Source organism: Bombina bombina, chromosome 3 (assembly GCF_027579735.1).
Source record: "Bombina bombina isolate aBomBom1 chromosome 3, aBomBom1.pri, whole genome shotgun sequence".
In the NCBI taxonomy this organism is placed as follows: Eukaryota; Metazoa; Chordata; class Amphibia; order Anura; family Bombinatoridae; genus Bombina; species Bombina bombina.
Window position 1 is genome coordinate 1009726652 of NC_069501.1, and position 22350 is coordinate 1009749001.

The following is a 22350-nucleotide window of genomic DNA, read 5'->3' on the forward strand; positions in this document are numbered from 1 at the left end:
CACCAATCAAATGAATGACCATTGGGAAACACTGGCTTAAATTATATAGCTGAGCTATTGCTTTACTTAATTATACTTGTCATACATAATACTGGTTGAAGTAATTTATGATATCAAAACAGCAATGTTGGAATCACTAAGATTTGAAATTGCAATGGTTTTCCATTTCTATATACAGTTTAATCCAGGCAGTCTTGGTCCAAAACTGGCATCAGTATTAAAGATCAAAAAACAGAGAGTAGTGACAGCATAGATATTTATTCATGAGACGGCAGGACAAACAGCAACGTTTCGAGACTTCTGTCTCTTTGTCAAGCTAATGTGTACAATAAACTAGAACACCTTATATAACAATCTACCACCAGGTGGCGCTAAAAACACAGGTAGGAGTTAACCTCTTATATACTAGATATATTTATCATATAACACATATAAATTTTGTACAAAAAATACTCCATAATTATCATCTCAATAATGTACTTCAAAATTAGCAATTGGATTTAAAGTAAAATGTACAAAATTTAAAGTGCAATGTACATAAAATTACTCAGAAGTAGATCCCTAAACATTTACTTGAAAGTTTTCATTCCAAAATAAAATTTAAAGTGCAATATTGAATTCTGAATTAATTAACAAAATATTTAAATTATAAGTTTCAATTTTTAAATTTTAATAAATTTCCAAATTAGAAATTTTTAAATTTTTTAAATTCTAGAATTCAAACACCGAGATAATGTCCCTATAGAAACACTGATAAGTCCCAGTCCTTATTCATACCATTGGGATACATGGTACCCAATTCATGAATCCAGAACGCTTCACGCTGTTTTAGCATTTTCTCCCTGTCCCCACCTCTACGTAATTTAGGGACATGGTCAATGATCTGAAAACGGAGTTGATTTATGGCATGTTTTTTATCTAAAAAATGTTCTGCAACTGGAGCTTTAAGATTTTTAATTCTTATAGAACTTTTGTGCTCTATAATTCTATCGTGTACGCACCTTGTTGTCTCTCCAATATAGCTCCGCCCACAGGGACATTTAATTAGATAGATAACATAATTAGTATTACAGGTATAATATATGTATGCAGGCATAGGTGGTTTCTGGAATTCTAGAATGTTAGGGTTACATTCACTCAATATATTCCAATGTTTCCTCACTATTTTTTGTATAGCCGGACTGAGGCTACAAAATTCTGAGACAAAGGCTAATCTACTGTCTTTGTCAGTCTCCTTTCTCTTATTTATAGTCTGTAACAAAATTTCTCTAGGAGTAGACAAAATAGATCTAATTTCTTTTTGAATTAAAGCTGGTGGGTAGCCTCGCTCTATAAACCTTTGACCCATATCTCCCAATCTAGCATCCACTATATTGGGGTCAGAAACAATACGTCTGATGAACTTTCCATCTTAAATAAAGGACTATCTTATTGTCCAAAGCAGAAATGTAATTTTTTTAGATTACAAATAGATCTATTCAAGTTTTTTCGTTCTCTAAAATTAAAAGCCTTCTTTAGCAATATCCCGTATCAAGATAAATTTAAAGTGCAAAATAAAGAAAGTATCTCTATGCAGCAACTTGGTTTACGCAATAAGAGTACATTTATTCCTAACCAATTAAATCATAGTGTGGAAACTTACATAGATTTAGTTAAAAAGGATATTGAACATCTTAAACATATCACTGAAACTAATGAGCAACTTAACTATAGGAAACACTACTTAAACAACAATTTAAAACTAGTGAACTTTAATAAAAAAGAATTTGAAACTTTGGAAGCAATAAAATCAAAAAAGGATATCATATTGAAAAGAGCCGACAAGGGTGGAGCTTTAGTTATAATGTCCAAAAATGATTATATCAATGAAATTTATAGGCAATTAGAGGATATCACTGTATATAAGAAACTAACAAAAAAAACCTTTATTCTCTATACAAAAAGAATTGGATAAATTAAATATAGCCCTAAAAAATAACTTGATAGATGTAGACCTAGTTAAGTTTCTAACAGTTAAACATCCCCACACTCCAGTGATGTATGTCCTCCCCAAGATACACAAAAACCTTGAAACCCCCCCCGGTCGCCCTATCATCGCAAGCACTGACTCTGTACTAACTAACGTATCTGTTTTTTTAGACAGGATGCTTAGACCTTATGTAGAACTGTCTACATCTTTCATTAAGGATACCAGTGATTTCCTCCTTAAATTGGACACCTTAAACTTCTCTTCAAGTAAGTTTATTCTTTATAGTTTAGATGTAGACAGTTTATACACCTCCATTACACATGCCAGTGGTCTGGGAGCTGTAGAGTCAGTACTGGCAAATGATTCTAAATTGAATAGACAGAAGGTTGACTTTTTATTACAGTTACTTGATATGGTACTAAATTGCAATTATTTTCTTTTTGAAGACAACTTTTATATGCAGATTCAAGGAACTGCCATGGGTTCCAACGTCTCCCCAAACTACGCCAACATCTTTATGAATATATTCGAAGAAAAATTTGTTTTTTGTAATAGTTGGTTTACTCTATGTGGCACCACTTGGTGGTGCTACATAGATGACATCTTCGGGGTGTGGCTGGGCGACGTTGGAACCCTAATGGCATTTGTGGCAGATTTGAATGCTGCCACTAATCATATAAAATTTAAACTAACATGGAATGAGGAAACTATTGAATTTTTGGACACCAGAGTGATTAAGGATGGATGCACTTTAAAAACTGATTTATTCAGGAAAAGTACTGATCGTAACAGTTTGTTACATTATGACAGTGCACACTCTCCATCCTTGATAAACTCTCTTCCTAAAAGTCAACTGTTAAGAGTCAGACGTATTGTTTCTGACCCCAATATAGTGGATGCTAGATTGGGAGATATGGGTCAAAGGTTTATAGAGCGAGGCTACCCACCAGCTTTAATTCAAAAAGAAATTAGATCTATTTTGTCTACTCCTAGAGAAAGTTTGTTACAGACTATAAATAAGAGAAAGGAGACTGACAAAGACAGTAGATTAGCCTTTGTCTCAGAATTTTGTAGCCTCAGTCCGGCTATACAAAAAATAGTGAGGAAACATTGGAATATATTGAGTGACTGTAACCCTAACATTCTAGAATTCCAGAAACCACCTATGCCTGCATACAAACGTAGCAAAAATCTCCATGATCATTTAATTAAGGCAGATATAGGATCTAGAACATCTATAAACCAAAGATATATACCTACCAATAGATGTGGTTCATATGCATGCCTAAATTGTTCATGTTGCGGAAATTTGATTAGAGGCCCGGTGTTCCACCACCCATGTAATGGAAAAAAATATTACATTAGGGGATATTATACCTGTAATACTGATTATGTTATCTATCTAATTAAATGTCCCTGTGGGCGGAGCTATATTGGAGAGACAACAAGGTGCGTACGCGATAGAATTATAGAGCACAAAAGTTCTATAAGAATTAAAAATCTTAAAGCTCCAGTTGCAGAACATTTTTTAGATAAAAAACATGCCATAAATCAACTCTGTTTTCAGATCATTCCATGTCCCTAAATTACGTAGAGGTGGGGACAGGGAGAAAATGCTAAAACAGCGTGAAGCGTTCTGGATTCATGAATTGGGTACCATGTATCCCAATGGTATGAATAAGGACTGGGACTTATCAGTGTTTCTATAGGGACATTATCTCAGTGTTTGAATTCTAGAATTTAAAAAATTTAAAAATTTCTAATTTGGAAATTTATTAAAATTTAAAAATTGAAACTTATAATTTAAATATTTTGTTAATTAATTCAGAATTCAATATTGCACTTTAAATTTTATTTTGGAATGAAAACTTTCAAGTAAATGTTTAGGGATCTACTTCTGAGTAATTTTATGTACATTGCACTTTATATTTTGTACATTTTACTTTAAATCCAATTGCTAATTTTGAAGTACATTATTGAGATGATAATTATGGAGTATTTTTTGTACATAATTTATATGTGTTATATGATAAATATATCTAGTATATAAGAGGTTAACTCCTACCTGTGTTTTTAGCGCCACCTGGTGGTAGATTGTTATATAAGGTGTTCTAGTTTATTGTACACATTAGCTTGACAAAGAGACAGAAGTCTCGAAACGTTGCTGTTTGTCCTGCCGTCTCATGAATAAATATCTATGCTGTCACTACTCTCTGTTTTTTGATATTATTACCCTGACCTTGGAAGCAGGTCATTGTGACTTTGCATGATATTACCTGTGTGCTGGACTTTGCTCTACATCTTTACTATCAGTATTAAAGATGCAATGAAAGATTGATTCTGTTGTAAAAATAAAATGCTCTATTTCATTTAAGTGTTTTATTTTTAACCAAATTCCTTTCTTTTACAAAATTTTGCTCCCATGCCTCTCTAGTTGAGCAAATGAGAAGCAGGCAAACATGCTTATGCTCCATTCACTAGCTGAACCCTCTTCTGAAGCAGAAAGGTTCCAGGAGAGCCATTTGCAATATATTTTGACATTGAAATGTCCCTCAAGCTATTATAATATTTAGCTCAGAAACTTAAGCCCATTTATGCTTACATATCAGGCAAAGATATTTAAAATGATTAAGTACATGTTTCTTAAAGGGATATGAAACACAAAACATTAATTTTGTGATTCATACAGAGCATACCATTATTAAAAAGTTTTCAATTTACTTCTATTATTAAAAATTTGCTTTGTTCACATAGTATTCTTTGTTGATGAGATACCTATGTAGGTGTGTGGAGCACTAAATGGTAGGAAACAGTGCTGTCATCTAATGCTCTTGCAAATACATAACCTTCTTTCAAAACTGTTGTCATACAGTGCTCCAGACATGTGCGTGCTTCTAAACTTACATTCCTGCTTTGAAGATACCAAGATAATAATGCATATTTGGTAATAGAAGCAAATAAGAAAGTTGTTTAAAAATTCTTTGCTTTAGCTGAATCATGAAAGAAATGGGTTTTGTATTCCTTTAATGGTAACACACTTTTAGTGTGATATATTTTTCTTTAATTGTTATCAGATATTTGTGGTCATTAGGCTTTGGTTAGAATTAAGATAGATTTTGAGATCTGCAACAATTACCTTTGCATCCTGTGCATTTTTGTCACCATCAGGAGAATCTATAATTAAATAGGACAAAATGTTAGGATTTGACTTGTGTGGAACATTTTATTTGAACACCTCAAAGCAGCTTTTTTCAGGCACAATTAAAACAATGGCTGGCAATTATTATTACTCATTTATAATTGGCACTCATTATCTTGCACTGGAGGATAAAAGGCTGGTTTGACCTTCTAGGATATCATATCTGTGACCTTCATGTCAGGCAGAATATTACAGAGCACAGCTATTATTGGCTGGACAGCATTAGAGGTGTAGAAAATATCAGGTGCCACAGGAACAGAAATCTGTTCTCTTAGGAAACCCCCTGGAAATGATTCTCTCACCTCCCTCTGGTTTTCCCTCTTCTTGCTTTGGGGGCTCAGGTTCCTCATCAATCATAGCAGCAGGCTGAAAATACAGAAAAAAAGATCAGGATAATAGAATGTAAATACAGGCAGATACAAAAGCCATTTTAATCGGAAAGCAGACACTTAATCTCTATACTTCAGAGCATAATTACCATATCACTGCTTGTCTTACATCCCTTTTAGAGAGGCTGTTCATTTTAATAGAAAAAAAAAACCTCAGAAAACCTTTCAAAGATCTGGATTCACAATCTTATTAAGAACCTGTTGTGACCAGAAACCTGGGGCCTGTTAATATGAGCCCTGTGGTGCATTATATTGAATGTTGCCTCATTTAGCTCATATTATCTTAATGGGCATTGAAGGAACGATAAAGTTATTGTTTTTAATTTATGGATCAGAAATTGTTCATTGCATTGCAAAATAATGTTAAAATCATTTGAAATGGTTATTTTGCTTTAAAAAATTTACACTATTTTGTAATTCTAGGACACATCCCTTAACCCCTTCCTGACTGGACTTATTTGTCAACATCGGAACAAAGAACAGATGTAAGTTAATAAGTAGAAATTGAAATCACACAATCATTCATGCCATCACGTGATTTCAATAATGGGATCGGGTCTGGGGGGAGTGCCTATGAAGCTAGGCATGCCCTCCAGTCAGCGATCCCATTTACCAAGATAATTATGTTTAGAATAAGATGAGAACTTTAATGAGTTACAGCCCCTAGAATGTTGGTACTGATCCAAGTCCTGTGTCTAGTTATATCTGATATGTTATGTGGCCCCTTAATAGGATTTAAGGATTTAAGTCTTGAGTAATATATTGAGTAAATTGTGTATAATAGATTGATAAGAAGTAACATACTGTTTTTATGGTTTTAAATTCACAGATGCGGGCCATCTCACCATGTTATAGAAATACATATTGTTAGAGTAAGAGGTTGCCTGGCAACTGATGGCGTCTCTGATGACGTATGCAATGCGCCGGGCTTCGATATTGTTGTCACGTGGTGGTGTTTGTCTCTAGCGGTGGGTTGCTAGGCAACAAACGGCGGCTCTGATGACTCTAGCTATGCGCCGGGTGACTACAGCAGGAACGCACACAAGGTGTGATTACCGAACAAGGCACTTGGGGTAAGTAGGGTATATACGTTTGTATATGCTGCACTGCACTTCATGTAAGTCTGAAGACGGGGGTGAAACCCCGAAACGTCACTACTATGGATTAAATACTATGGTGTTAAAACACAGAGAGTGCCTGCTTTTTTCCTTTGATGTTTACTACTGTTTGCTGAGCACCCCGGACATTAGAGGACTCGTGAGTGCTAAACCTTCTGGAACTATATATATATATATATATATATATATACCCATATTGTTCCGAGTATAGGCCGCTCCTGATTATAAGCCGCACCCTTAAAGTTTGGTGCCATTTTAAAGAAATTGAAATTTTAACTAAAAATAAATATACACATTACTGCCTTCTCTTAACCCACTCAGCCTCCTTCCCTCACACAGTGCCCAGTACTCACCCTATTAACTACCTACCTACAAGCCTCCCCTCAGTCCTCCTCACCCTCTTAGCCCCCTTCTTCCTCACACAACCCCCTCCTCACCACTTATCATACATCCCCAATCCTGACTCACCCTCAGCACACACACATAAGGTGGCTCCCACCCTGGCTTCATCTCACTCCCATCCTTTGTGCTATAGATATTTACTTGTATTCTCAAAGGGGTTACACTAGTAGTAGGTACCAGTACAGTACTGTTAGATGACTTTGAGATCAATTTTAGTGTACCTCAATCCTGTCACGCTGCCGTCTGTGTCACAGCTGATACCGGTAACTCACAGCAGCTCCTACTCTCATCTTAAGCCCATCACACTCCTATACTGAGCACATCGATGTGGGCCACGGTGTTGCTGGGGGATATACTGTGCCGGACATCTGCTTCTGTGGCACGGTGCGGTGGCCAATTAAGAAAACAACTTTGAGTAGGAGATCCCTAATGCCCATCCTATCAGGGGGTGTTGTGTGTGGGAGCTTAGGTTTTCGGCTGTAGCTGACAGAATCTCCAGGAAGCCCAGTGTTTGTGCCAAAATTCCTCCCTCTAACAAGAACCGCACTCCTGCTTAACCCCGCCCCCCACCCCAACCACTCACAGCTACATCCCGAGTATAGGCCGTATCCCTAATTTAAAGACTTACATCAGGGGGAAAAAGTGCGGCCTATACTCGGAACAATACGGTATATATTGAGAGCACCGTTTCCGTATAGTGCTGAAGACGTGCAGGGTCCTGAGTCTACCTACATATGCTGTTCAACAAAGTATATCAAGAGAATTAAGTTTGAAAATAGAAGTAAATTGGAACTTTTTTATTAAATTACATGATCATTTTGATTTGCGTGTCATTTAAATAAAATTATTCAATACAAGCATAAGTGAATACAATATATTTTCATTTTCAAAATAAAAAGATTATATAGGATCACCTTATATCCTGCCTACATTTAAGGGATAAAAAAGTGCAAAATTAAAATGATTTAATAAGTTGAGCATTGTATTAATCCACTTTTCCCTGTATATAACTTTGTGTTTGACCCTTACAACGGGATTAAAGGCATACGGCTAGAGTACGAGTTGTACGTTAAGGTAAAAAAGCAGCATTAACAGGTCCTAACGCTGCTTTTTTACGCCCGCTGGTATTAGGAGTCTTGCAGGTATAGGTGTATCGCACACTTTTTTGGCCTTACCGCAAAGCAATTTACGTACATTTCGTAAAGGCTTTTTTCTATGGGACTTCCATAGCGCCGGTATTATGAGTTTGTCCTGGGAGGCCAAAAAGTGAGCAGTACACATTCTACCGCCAAGATTCCTAACGCATATTAAAGTCAGTAGCATAAAACTCATAACTAAAGTGCTAAAAAGTACACTAACACCCATAAACTACCTATTAACCCCTAAACCGAGGCCCTCCTGCATCGCAAACACTAAAATAAAATTATTAACCCCTAATCTTCCGCTCCGGACATCGCCGCCACTAGAATAAACATATTAACCCCTAAACCGCCACACACTCGCCTCGCAAACACCTACATTATACTTATTAACCCCTAATCTGCCGTCCCCAACGTCACCGCCACTATTCTAAATTTATTAACCCTTTAAACCTAAGTCTAACCCTATCACCCCCTAACTTAAATATAATTAAAATAAATCTAAATAAAATTCCTATCATTAACTGATGACTAGATTATGAGTTGTGCATTAGGGTAAAAAAGCAGCATTAAGAGGTCCTAACGTTGCTTTTTTACGCCCGCTGGTATTACGAGTCTTGAAGGTTTAGGGTCACCGCACACTTCTTTGGCCTTACCGCAAAACGACTTACGTAAACTTCGTAAGTCTTTTTTCTATGGGACTTCCATAGCGCCGGTACTAAAAGTCTGTCCTGGGAGGCCAAAAAGTGAGCGGTACACCCTCTACCTCCAAGATCCCTAACGCATTCTAAAGTCAGTAGTTATGAGTTTTACACTACAACGCCGTAACATAAAACTCATAACTAAAGTGCTAAAAAGTGCACAAACACCCATAAACTACCTATTAACCCCTAAACCGAGGCCCTCCCGCATCGCAAACACTATAATAAAATTTTTAACCCCTAATCTGCTGCTCTGGACACCGTCGCCACCTACATTATACTTATGAACCCCTAATCTGCTGCCCCCAACATCGCCGACACCTACATTATATTTATTAACCCCTAATCTGCCACCCCCAATGTCGCCGCCACCTACCTACACTTATTAACCCCTAATCTGCCGCCCCCAAAGGTATTAACCCCTAAACCTAAGTCTAACCCTAACCCTAACACCCCCTAACTTAAATATAATTTAAATAAATCTAAAGAAAATTACTATCATTAACTACATTATTCCTATTTAAAACTAAATACCTATAAAATAAACCCTAAGCTAGCTACAATATAACTAATAGTTACATTGTAGCTATTTTAGGATTTCTTTTTATTTTACAGGCAAGTTTGTATTTATTTTAACTAAGTAGAATAGTTACTAAATATTTATTAACTATTTAATAACTACCTAGCTAAAATAAATACAAACTTACCTGTAAAATAAAACCTAACCTGAGTTACAATAACACCTAACACTACACTATAATTAAATAAATTAACTAAATTAACAACAAATAAAATCAATTAAATTAAATTAGCTAAAGTAAAAAAAAAAAACCTCACTAAATTACAGAAAATAATAAACAAATTACAAGATATTTAAACTAATTACACCTAATCTAATAGCCCTATCAAAATAAAAAAAGCCCCCACCAAAATAAAAAAAAACCCTAGCCTAAACTAAACTACCAATAGCCCTTAAAAGGGCCTTAAAAGTAATCAGCTCTTTTACCTATAAAAAAAAATACAAACAACCCCCGACCAGTAAAACCCACCACCCACACAACCAACCCCCCAAATAAAATACTATCTAAAAAACCTAAGCTCCCCATTGCCCTGAAAAGGGCATTTGGATGGGCATTGCCCTTAAAAGGGCAGTTAGCTCTTTTGCAAGCCCAAACCCCTAATCTAAAAAATAAACCCTTAGGTTTAAAGCTTAGGGTTTATTTTTATTTCACAGGCAAGTTTGTATTTATTTTAACTAGGTAGAATAGTTACTAAATAGTTATTAACTATTTAATAACTACCTAGCTAAAATAGAAAAAAACAGACTCCTGGATCTGCTTGTAAAAGAGCGCCACTCGTGGTGGATCAAATAATGTGCAGTGTCAAGATTGGAGAGGGTAAAATATGAGAGGGTAAAAAAAGAGATTGAAAAGGACCTCAATATAGAATATCTGTATGATCAGATTAAAATAGATAAATAAATAAATAAATATTGTTAATAATATAAATAAATATAAAAATAAATATTAAAAGTAGAAAAAATGTTCATCTATAGGCATACAGAAGATATCTCTCCCTCTCAAATTAATGATGTTCATGAGAACCACAATATCTATAGAAAACACATCTATAGAAAACACAACATGTATGAAAAACCATTCATATTAATTCAATTAATAAAGCAAAAATGTATATATATACACAACACAGTATAAAAGGATATGTGTGATTCATAAATGTTTCACAGTCTGTGCTGCTGCTCCTTTAAAACACATCGGCAGGATAGGGTGGTGCTGGATAACAAATGAGAAAAAAGAAAAAGAACAGGAGCGGAAATAGGACTGATCTAAGAGTAGTATAATTCAAAAATGTTTAATGAACACATATACATATACAAAAACTCACTCACACTTTCCACCATCAAACATATGAGGTATGGTGCAGGCACGATAGTCAAAAGACCAACAGTCTGGCTCAATGTAAACCCGGGATAGCAGTGTCCTCCTTCAGACAGTTTCTTATCGGTAGCAAACTTGCAGAAAAACAGCTGTGCTGACATTTTTCGCTTTGTCTGCAGTAACTCCCTGACACAGGTTTACAGGAGTCCAGAGTCTCTGTGCCACCAAGTTCTTTTACTTGGCAATATGAAGTCAGTACATAAAAAACACTAACCGCAAGAAGCAGACACTTACAGATGCTCACAAGCCGGCTAGAGCGCTGTGTGTCAGAGTGCTTCCCAGCGTGTGTTTGATGTGGGCATGGTCTAACGCGTTTCATGAGGCTCCTCCCCACTTCGTCAGAGTTATGCCCACATACCTAGAATGTTACAATTTATAGGGTTCCCCTGTCATCTGAAATAATATTGTTAAGGGACTATTGCTTAGTTGATGCTCATTAAAAACAACACATAGGGCTTCTCTTTGTCACTGAGCTTTTTTTGAAAACAATTAACCCGCGCATATAGATATCAAAACAGTTGTTCTTATATTCAAAATATTATAGAGTTATACTGCACTATTCAACATTGCATCCGTGTTACACTCTATCAGTCTGTGCCATTGCTAATACTCTATATATTTCATTATGTCTGATTTCGTTGTAGCCCACAATGTTTATTAACCTAAGAATACTATTTGAAAGAGCATACTCATAAATGCTTATTTTTATCTAGCAGTTCAATAGCTCCACCTATATATATATATATATATATATATATATATATATATATATATATATATATATATATATATATATATATATATATATAAATAAAAGGTTTACATAGAAAGACACATCAATTCTGCGCCCAAATAAATAAACAACCCTTAAGGAATTTCATAAGGTGTATATAATAAAAAAAAATTAAGAATAATAAATAGTCATGATACACCTTTTAAACAAATACATTAAAACATACATTAAAAACTAAAACTCAAAGTACTTTTTTCCCCAGTTAAAATGTATATATATATATATATATGGTTGATAAAAACAACACATAAGTAAATACCACTCATATATTTAGAGCCTATACAAAAATATATATATAAAAATACATATATATATATATATATATATATATATATATATATATATATATATATATATATATATATATATATACTAAACAAAAATGAATTCTTTCACATTTCTCAGTTAAATCCTCTGTTGATGTACATTTTTAATACCCATAAAAATACACAGAAAAAAATCATATTCAATTTAATTTTTTTCATTTTTAATTTTTAATATATTTATATCTATATGTGTACACCTTGTATACACATACATTCACACATTCACATACACATAATTTCATAAAAAAATGGGGTCACCAAAAAAGAGGAGCAATTATCATCTTTTTTAGTATGTGGGTAGCTGTACATATTGGAAGCATACACTAGGAACTAATAAAAGCTGCTAGATCCACTTCTCTATTCATTCCGTGTGGTTCTAAGGTACCCAGTGTGTGAATCCAATATGTCTTTCTTTGTCTCAAATATTTTAGACGATCACCACCTCTTTCATTTCTCTTTATATATTCTTTATATACCCTATGGATACAATAACACAAGCACAAGAGAGGGAAAAAGAAACAGGAAAAGGTTTACTTTCACAGGTAAACAGAAATAAACAAAGAAATGATAACCATAAGAGTATAAATTTCATTACAAGGTATAACAATGCACATAAGAGCATTGAAAGAGCACTAAAAAAACATTGGTCTATAGTCTAACAAGATCGCATATTAAAAGATATCATTCCAAGAAATAGCCGAATCATCTATAGAAAAAATCAAACCATAAAAAACATGGTGGCCCCAAGTAAACTTAGGAAAAAAAGAGGGTGGTTCTAACTGGTTGAGACGAAACACTAAAGGTTTCTTCAAATGTGGTAGAGCGGGATGTACCTGCTGTACACACATACATCCTGATAATAAACATTTTCACTCCAGTAAAGATGGTAAACGACATGACATATGTGAATTAATGAATTGCAAGTCAAATTATGTTGTTTACCTCCTGGAGTGTTCATGTGGAAAAAAGTATGTGGGGAGAACGAAGAGTAAAGTACAGACTAACTGAACATCTAAGAAATATAGCTATAGGACTTACTACCCATGGAGTATCGGCTCACTTTTTGGAAAAACACAATAAAGACAGTAGAGATCTGAAAATAAAGGCGATTGAACATATAAAGAGAAATGAAAGAGGTGGCGATCGTCTAAAATATTTGAGACAAAGAGAGACATATTGGATTCACACACTGTGTACCTTAGAACCACACGGAATGAATAGAGAAGTGGATCTAGCAGCTTTTATTGGTTCCTAGTGTGTGCTTCCAATATGTACAGCTACCCACATACTAACAAAGATGATAATTGCTCCTCTTTTTTGGTGACCCCATTTTTTATGAAATTATGTATATGTGAAAGTATGTGTATACAAGGTGTACACATATAGATATAAACATATTAAAAATTAAAAATTAAAAAATGAAATTAAAAATTAAATTAAATTGAATGATTTTTTCTGTGTATTTTTATGGGTATTAAAAATGTACTAACAAAGGAGAGACAGAAAAGACAGGGGCTTAAATAGCACTCATCCTTACTAGATAATAGTGATAGTAGATATAAAACTTATATACTTTAATATTTAAGGTTAAAATAGGGTAGAACACCCCTAATATATCCTAAACCCACTACCATAGAAAACAAAAAGCAAAAAACTAACACCAAACCAACAGTCACTTTTCTGTTTCCTGGCCGATAGCGGGAAACGTCGGCATCAGGTGACTGAAGTGACTGTATAGTATTGGAGCTAATACATAGCCTTTCTCAATGCTGTACTTTACAATGTCAAAATGTTTAAGCCGGAGCTCAAGCGTGTATGGCCTTATATACCGGTCTATAGCTTAACGAACAGCCAATCCAGAGTGTCTAGAGGGAAACGCCTACATATTGTCCAATCGTAGTGTGAAACTAGAAACACCTTCTGTTTTGGCTGCTATGTGTGGCTAAGGAGTGTACCTTCGGTCATAACCTACACGCTCATTGGGTGACTCAAAAGAGCTAGCACAGATGCCCAATTATATGGTACCAATATTACGATCATATTGTGAATTCAGGGTAACAGAACTTATGCACTAAGAGAGCGAACGATTATCAGTAAGACATCACTATGTAACATAGTAATATTTAATGAGTAAATTCGTTACGATCGTGTTATGCATAATACCCCGATGCGATTATCTTAATAACAAAGACCAAGCTAAACACTGATCCATCTTTACACACTGTTAATATCCCCAGGATATGAGAATCTTCAAATCGGAGTTCCGTGTCTGTTTCCTGAGTACTTTATATCGTTATAAGTGCGACTTATATTGTATATGTGAATTTCAATTGGGTTTCAGGTTAGATGGTAAATATTAAGACTATGATCGTATTCATATGCAGTAGTGTCAGTATACAACATTATAACTTATTTGTGATAGAATATTGATCAGAGGTAAACAAACTAATTCCTACTTTATACAGTAATATAAAAGAATGTATGCTCTCAATTATCCTCATAACTATATAAGTAATAAGGGTTCAACCATGACGATATTAAAATTATTACATTCACTTTCAAATTAAACTGTATATATATATAGGAAAATAAGATATATATTTATTATGATCATAAGTTCCGTCATTAAAAGTATGTATAGTGTGTTATGACTGACATTTGCATTATGTGATGCCATTATGGGTTATGTCGAAAAGACACAAGCATACCCATAGTGGGCTAGGTTACCATAATTCAGAAGGGGCATAAGGTTATCTAGGAGTCATCCAATTAGATATACACCCAATAATTATTATACTCATTCATACCATTGGGTATGACGGTATTCAGATTGAAAACCCACTTAGTTTCCATCTGTAATAATTTATTCTCAGTACTTCCCCCTCTTATTCCAGGCTTGAGTCGTTCCAAGCCCCAACATTTTAAGGCATTGGTCTTCCCATTATGGGCATGTAGAAAGTGTCTTGCGACACTTGTAATTTGTTTATGTTTATCCACATCCCTCTGGGCAGTCCTTATATTACTGAGATGTTCTGTAATACGTGTTCCCATACTTCTTGTTGTCATGCCAACGTAAAATAAATTACAGCTACAAGAGATACAGTAGATGACATTAGTACTCTGGCAGTTGATATGTTGTCTGATTTTACACGTATTTCCAAATCTATCGACTATTGTTTGTTTTTTAACCATATGCTGGCATACTGAGCAATGCCCACACGCGATAGAGCCTTCATAAATAGGTGATTTTTTAGCATTTCTGTCATAATGGCTTGTTATAAGCGTATGTTTAATATTGCTAGCTCGCCTATATGTTAATAGAGGTCTATCTGGTAGCAATGGTTTCAATAGTTCGTCTCTGGTAAGGACATGCCAATGCTGTTTTAAAATGTTGGTAATTTGGTCACTTTGGGCTCCATGTACTAAGCAGTCAGCGAGCTACCCGCAACAAATCTCGCGTCAAAACTCGCAAACTGATATGTACAAAGCCGTCAATTGTGTTAAAACTCGCATCTTTAAAATTGCGAGCGTACTTATCCGCCAAACCTCGCTACCGCTCCATTTTTCACTGTAATTAGACACATTTGACCACCAACTCGCCAAAAAACGAATGTACTAAAAAATCTATTTGTCCGCTCGCTACAATTTCCGCTCCCACCTCGCTATTTTTGCCTCGCCACCTTTTAGGTGGCGGGCAAGGTACAAAACAATAGGAAAGTCAATCTAGACGCCAGTCTAGACATATATAAAAGGCAGTAATATCAGCATTGTACTTACAGCATAACTGGCGTCTAATTTGTCTCTCATTTCCATGTACATAAATTGCGCCCAATTTGTCGACTGTAATTAAAGAGTAATCTATTTAAATTTGTATTGTTAGTTGTCAATCTTTATAATTATTTTTATATTAATATTTATATATTATCAGATCCAGATGAAGCCATATCCAAATTGTAAATAAATATTACAAAAATAACGCTCTGTTATCACTCTTCAAAAAATTTTGAACAATAATAAAGTTGTTTAGATAAGTTGAACTTTTATAGGAGCAAAATTCTATTCCCGCGACTACTATGATGTTCGTGACACCTTGCATGTCACGTGTTAATAATTGGCCAGACAATTCAACTAAAAGTTAAGTACCATCAGCTTAGTCGCGGCGAGCGAGGCGTCAAATTTATCAACAATCCGCAACTGCTCGCGGCGGGCTAGACTTGTCTATTTATTGGGGGAATATTAGTACATAGCGACAGCGGACACCATTTCGCCCGCGGCGAGTAACGGCGAGTTTATCCGCGTCTACAATGACGGATGAATTGACGGCTTAGTACATGGAGCCCTTTGTGTGGAATATGTAGTGATACATCCCAGGGGAGTATTATTCTCTTTAACTTTCAGGGTTAATAACTCTCTCCTATCCTTCAGCAGTGCTCTGTTATAGGCTTTAGCCAATGATTTTCTAGAGTAGCCTCTTTCAAGTAGTCTTTTTCTTAGATCGTGTGCAGCTTTTTTGAAACTATCTAGTGTACTACAATTTCTACGTAGGCGTGTATATTCTCCCATGGGTAACCCTTTAATTGTGGCAGGATGATGGTAACTGCTTGCATGTAGTATATTGTTAGTAGACGTAGGCTTTCTGTATGCATTAGTTTCAATTAAGTTGCCTTTCTTGTGGATAGTAAGATCTAGAAATTCTACTTTTGATTTTTGTATAGTAGATGTTAAATATAATCCAAAAGGATTATCGTTCAGAGTATCAATGAAATCTATGAGGAGGTTTTCAGGGCCATTCCATATAAATAGAATATCATCTATATATCTGGACCAGTGGGAGACATGTTGAGTGAAGTGTTTTAGATTTTCATTAAACACTACTGTTTCTTCCCACCAGCCCAGATATATATTCGCATATGTCGGGGCACATGAAGTGCCCATGGCCGTCCCACATATCTGCAAATAGAATTTATCATCGAATACGAAAAAGTTATGGGTTAATATAAATTCTATCATATTCAGCAGAAATTCTTTGACCTTCTCGTTCATATTGGTGTTTTTGTTTAAGTAGTATGACACCGCTTTACACCCCCAGTGTGTTTTTATACTGGTGTAAAGCGATTCTACATCGCATGACACCAATACAGAGTTAGTTTCAATACTGATCTCATTGATTTTGTTAAGTAGATGCATTGTATCTCGTGTATAAGATGGTAGAGAGTCTACAATGTATCTTAAACGTGCATCTACATATTTGCTTGCTTTTTCTGTGAGGGAGCCGATCCCAGACACTATCGGCCTTCCTGGTGGCTTGTGCATGTCTTTATGTATTTTTGGCAGCAAATATAATGTGGCTGTTTTTGGATCTTTGACTTCTAGAAATTTAAATTCCTTTTGATCAATAATCCCATTAGTGAGGGCTGAATGAATAAGTGTATTATAACTATTCAAAAACATATCTGTAGGATTACACAGAAGTGCCTTATGATTTGAAGGATTATTTAGCTGGCGTAATGCTTCCTCACGATACATTGTATCTGGCCAAATGACAATGTTACCTCCCTTGTCACTATTTTTTATTTGTATTCCTTTCATTTCTTTGAGTTGTTTTAAAGCTAAACATTCTCCCTTTGTCAAGTTTTGATTGGTGCCTCCATCATTACCTTGTATTTCTAAATTGTCTTGACATACTAAATTAAGGAAGGTTAATGTATTGTGTGACGTAGTGTTAGGGGGTACAAATTTTGATTTGGCCTTGAGAATTTTATTGATAGCCACTTGATCACTGGCATTTAAGGAATTCGATTCAGAGTTATTAAAGTATAACTCTGAATCGAATTCCTTAAATGCCAGTGATCAATTGGCTATCAATGATTTAATTGCCCTTTTAGATGAAACCATTAGTACTACCTCTGAAGAAGAAAATAGTAGCTGGCGTAAAATTCTCAAGGCCAAATCAAAATTTGTACCCCCTAACACTACGTCACACAATACATTAACCTTCCTTAATTTAGTATGTCAAGACATTTTAGAAATACAAGGTAATGATGGAGGCACCAATCAAAACAATGCATCTACTTAACAAAATCAATGAGATCAGTATTGAAACTAACTCTGTATTGGTGTCATGCGATGTAGAATCGCTTTACACCAGTATAAAAACACACTGGGGGTGTAAAGCGGTGTCATACTACTTAAACAAAAACACCAATATGAACGAGGAGGTCAAAGAATTTCTGCTGAATATGATAGAATTTATATTAACCCATAACTTTTTCGTATTCGATGATAAATTCTATTTGCAGATATGTGGGACGGCCATGGGCACTTCATGTGCCCCGACATATGCGAATATATATCTGGGCTGGTGGGAAGAAACAGTAGTGTTTAATGAAAATCTAAAACACTTCACTCAACATGTCTCCCACTGGTCCAGATATATAGATGATATTCTATTTATATGGAATGGCCCTGAAAACCTCCTCATAGATTTCATTGATACTCTGAACGATAATCCTTTTGGATTATATTTAACATCTACTATACAAAAATCAAAAGTAGAATTTCTAGATCTTACTATCCACAAGAAAGGCAACTTAATTGAAACTAATGCATACAGAAAGCCTACGTCTACTAACAATATACTACATGCAAGCAGTTACCATCATCCTGCCACAATTAAAGGGTTACCCATGGGAGAATATACACGCCTACGTAGAAATTGTAGTACACTAGATAGTTTCAAAAAAGCTGCACACGATCTAAGAAAAAGACTACTTGAAAGAGGCTACTCTAGAAAATCATTGGCTAAAGCCTATAACAGAGCACTGCTGAAGGATAGGAGAGAGTTATTAACCCCGAAAGTTAAAGAGAATAATACTCCCCTGTGATGTATCACTACATATTCCACACAAAGTGACCAAATTACCAACATTTTAAAACAGCATTGGCATGTCCTTACCAGAGACGAACTATTGAAACCATTGCTACCAGATAGACCTCTATTAACATATAGGCGAGCTAGCAATATTAAAGATACGCTTATAACAAGCCATTATGACAGAAATGCTAAAAAATCACCTATTTATGAAGGCTCTATCGCGTGTGGGCATTGCTCAGTATGCCAACATATGGTTAAAAAACAAACAATAGTCGATAGATTTGGAAATACGTGTAAAATCAGACAACATATCAACTGCCAGAGTACTAATGTCATCTACTGTATCTCTTGTAGCTGTAATTTATTTTACGTTGGCATGACAACAAGAAGTATGGGAACACGTATTACAGAACATCTCAGTAATATAAGGACTGCCCAGAGGGATGTGGATAAACATAAACAAATTACAAGTGTCGCAAGACACTTTCTACATGCCCATAATGGGAAGACCAATGCCTTAAAATGTTGGGGCTTGGAACGACTCAAGCCTGGAATAAGAGGGGGAAGTACTGAGAATAAATTATTACAGATGGAAACTAAGTGGGTTTTCAATCTGAATACCGTCATACCCAATGGTATGAATGAGTATAATAATTATTGGGTGTATATCTAATTGGATGACTCCTAGATAACCTTATGCCCCTTCTGAATTATGGTAACCTAGCCCACTATGGGTATGCTTGTGTCTTTTCGACATAACCCATAATGGCATCACATAATGCAAATGTCAGTCATAACACACTATACATACTTTTAATGACAGAACTTATGATCATAATAAATATATATCTTATTTTCCTATATATATATACAGTTTAATTTGAAAGTGAATGTAATAATTTTAATATCGTCATGGTTGAACCATTATTACTTATATAGTTATGAGGATAATTGAGAGCATACATTCTTTTATATTACTGTATAAAGTAGGAATTAGTTTGTTTACCTCTGATCAATATTCTATCACAAATAAGTTATAATGTTGTATACTGACACTACTGCATATGAATACGATCATAGTCTTAATATTTACCATCTAACCTGAAACCCAATTGAAATTCCCATTTACAATATAAGTCGCACTTATAACGATATAAAGTACTCAGGAAACAGACACGGAACTCCGATTTGAAGATTCTCATATCCTGGGGATATTAACAGTGTGTACAGATGGATCAGTGTTTAGCTTGGTCTTTGTTATTAAGATAATCGCATCGGGGTATTATGCATAACACGATCGTAACGAATTTACTCATTAAATATTACTATGTTACATAGTGATGTCTTACTGATAATCGTTCGCTCTCTTAGTGCATAAGTTCTGTTACCCTGAATTCACAATATGATCGTAATATTGGTACCATATAATTGGGCATCTGTGCTAGCTCTTTTGAGTCACCCAATGAGCGTGTAGGTTATGACCGAAGGTACACTCCTTAGCCACACATAGCAGCCAAAACAGAAGGTGTTTCTAGTTTCACACTACGATTGGACAATATATAGGCGTTTCCCTCTAGACACTCTGGATTGGCTGTTCGTTAAGCTATAGACCCGTATATAAGGCCATACACGCTTGAGCTTCGGCTTAAACATTTTGACATTGTAAAGTACAGCATTGAGAAAGGCTATGTATTAGCCGAAACGCGTTTGTTTTAAATTACTTTACTCCAATACTATACAGTCACTTCAGTCACCTGATGCCGACGTTTCCCGCTATCGGCCAGGAAACAGAAAAGTTACTGTTGGTTTGGTGTTAGTTTTTTGCTTTTTGTTTTCTATGGTAGTGGGTTTAGGATATATTAGGGGTGTTCTACCCAATTTTAACCTTAAATATTAAAGTATATAAGTTTTATATCTACTATCACTATTATCTAGTAAGGATGAATGCTATTTAAGCCCCTGTCTTTTCTGTCTCTCCTTTGTTAATATTAATTTAAAGGGACAGCACCAGAATCTGTTTTACAGATTCTTTTTCCATACTTAGCAGACGTGTGTAGTGCCAGTTAACATTTCCTCTAAACTGTTGTATTAAAAATGTACATCAGAGGATGTAACTGAGAAATGTGAAAGAATTCATCTCTTTGTTTAGTTTATATATATATATATATATATATATATATATATATATATATATATATATATATATATATATATGTATTTATATATATATATATATTTATATATATATATATTTGTATAGGCTCTAAATATATGAGTGGTATTTACTTATGTGTTGTTTTTATCAACCATATACAGTATATATATATATATATATATATATATATATATATATATATATATATATATATATATATATATATATATATATATGCATTTTAACTGGGGAAAAAAGTACTTTGGGTTTTAGTTTTGAATGTATTTTTTAATGTATTTGTTTAAAAAGTGTATAATGACTATTTATTATTATTATTATTATTTTATATATACACCTTATGAAATTCCTTAAGGGTTGTTTATTTATTTGGGTGCAGAATTGATGTGTCTTTCTATGTAAACCTTTTATTTATATATATAGGTGGAGCTATTGAACGGCTAAATAAAAATAAGCATTTATGAGTATGCTCTTTCAAATAGTATTCTTAGGTTAATAAACATTGTGGGCTACAACGAAATCAGGCATAAAGAAATAGAGTATTAGCAATGGCACAGACTGATAGAGTATAACACGGATGCAATGCTGAATAGTGCAGTATAACTCTATAATATTTTGAATATAAGAACAACTGTTTTGATATCTATATGCGCGGGTTAGTTGTTTTCAAAAAAAGCTCTGTGACAAAGAGAAGCCCTATGTGTTGTTTTTAATGAGCATCAACTAAGCAATAGTCCTTTAACAATATTATTTCAGATGACAGGGGAACCCTATAAATTGTAACGTTCTAGGTATGTGGGCATGCCTCTGATGAAGTGGGGAGGAGCCCCATGAAATTTGTTAGGCCACGCCCACATCAAACACACGCTGGGAAGCACTCTGACACACAGCGCTCTAGCCGGCTTGTGAGCGTCTGTAAGTGTCTGCTTCTTGCGGTTAAGTGTTTTTTATGTACTGACTTCATATTGCCAAGTAAAAGAACTTGGTGGCACAGAGACTCTGGACTCCTGTATACCTGTGTCAGGGAGTTACTGCGGACAAAGCAAAAAATATCAGCACAGCTGTTTTTCTGCAAATTCGCTACCGATAAGAAACTGTCTGAAGGAGGACACTGCTATCCCGGGTTTACATTGAGCCAGACTGTTGGTCTTTTGACTATCGTGCCTGCACCATACCTCATATGTTTGAGGGTGGAAAGTGTGAGTGAGTTTTTGTATATGTATATGTGTTCATTAAACAGTTTTGTATTATACTACTCTTAGATAAATCCTATTTGCGCTCCTGTTCTTTTTCTTTTTTCTCATTTGTT

General features: G+C 34.9%; 1 protein-coding gene across 3 annotated transcripts in view; it reads right to left on the bottom strand.

The window, feature by feature from the left end:
- The window catches only part of STAC3 (SH3 and cysteine rich domain 3), a 203611-nt gene that overhangs the window by 50829 nt on the left and 130432 nt on the right, over positions 1–22350 (bottom strand). For all 3 annotated transcript variants that reach the window (XM_053708180.1, XM_053708177.1, XM_053708178.1), the window contains 2 exons: positions 5471–5534; positions 5106–5143 (listed from right to left, as the gene is read on the bottom strand). In XM_053708180.1, coding sequence (XP_053564155.1) covers positions 5106–5143; positions 5471–5534 — 102 coding nt within the window. The remainder of the gene's footprint in view (positions 1–5105; positions 5144–5470; positions 5535–22350) is intronic.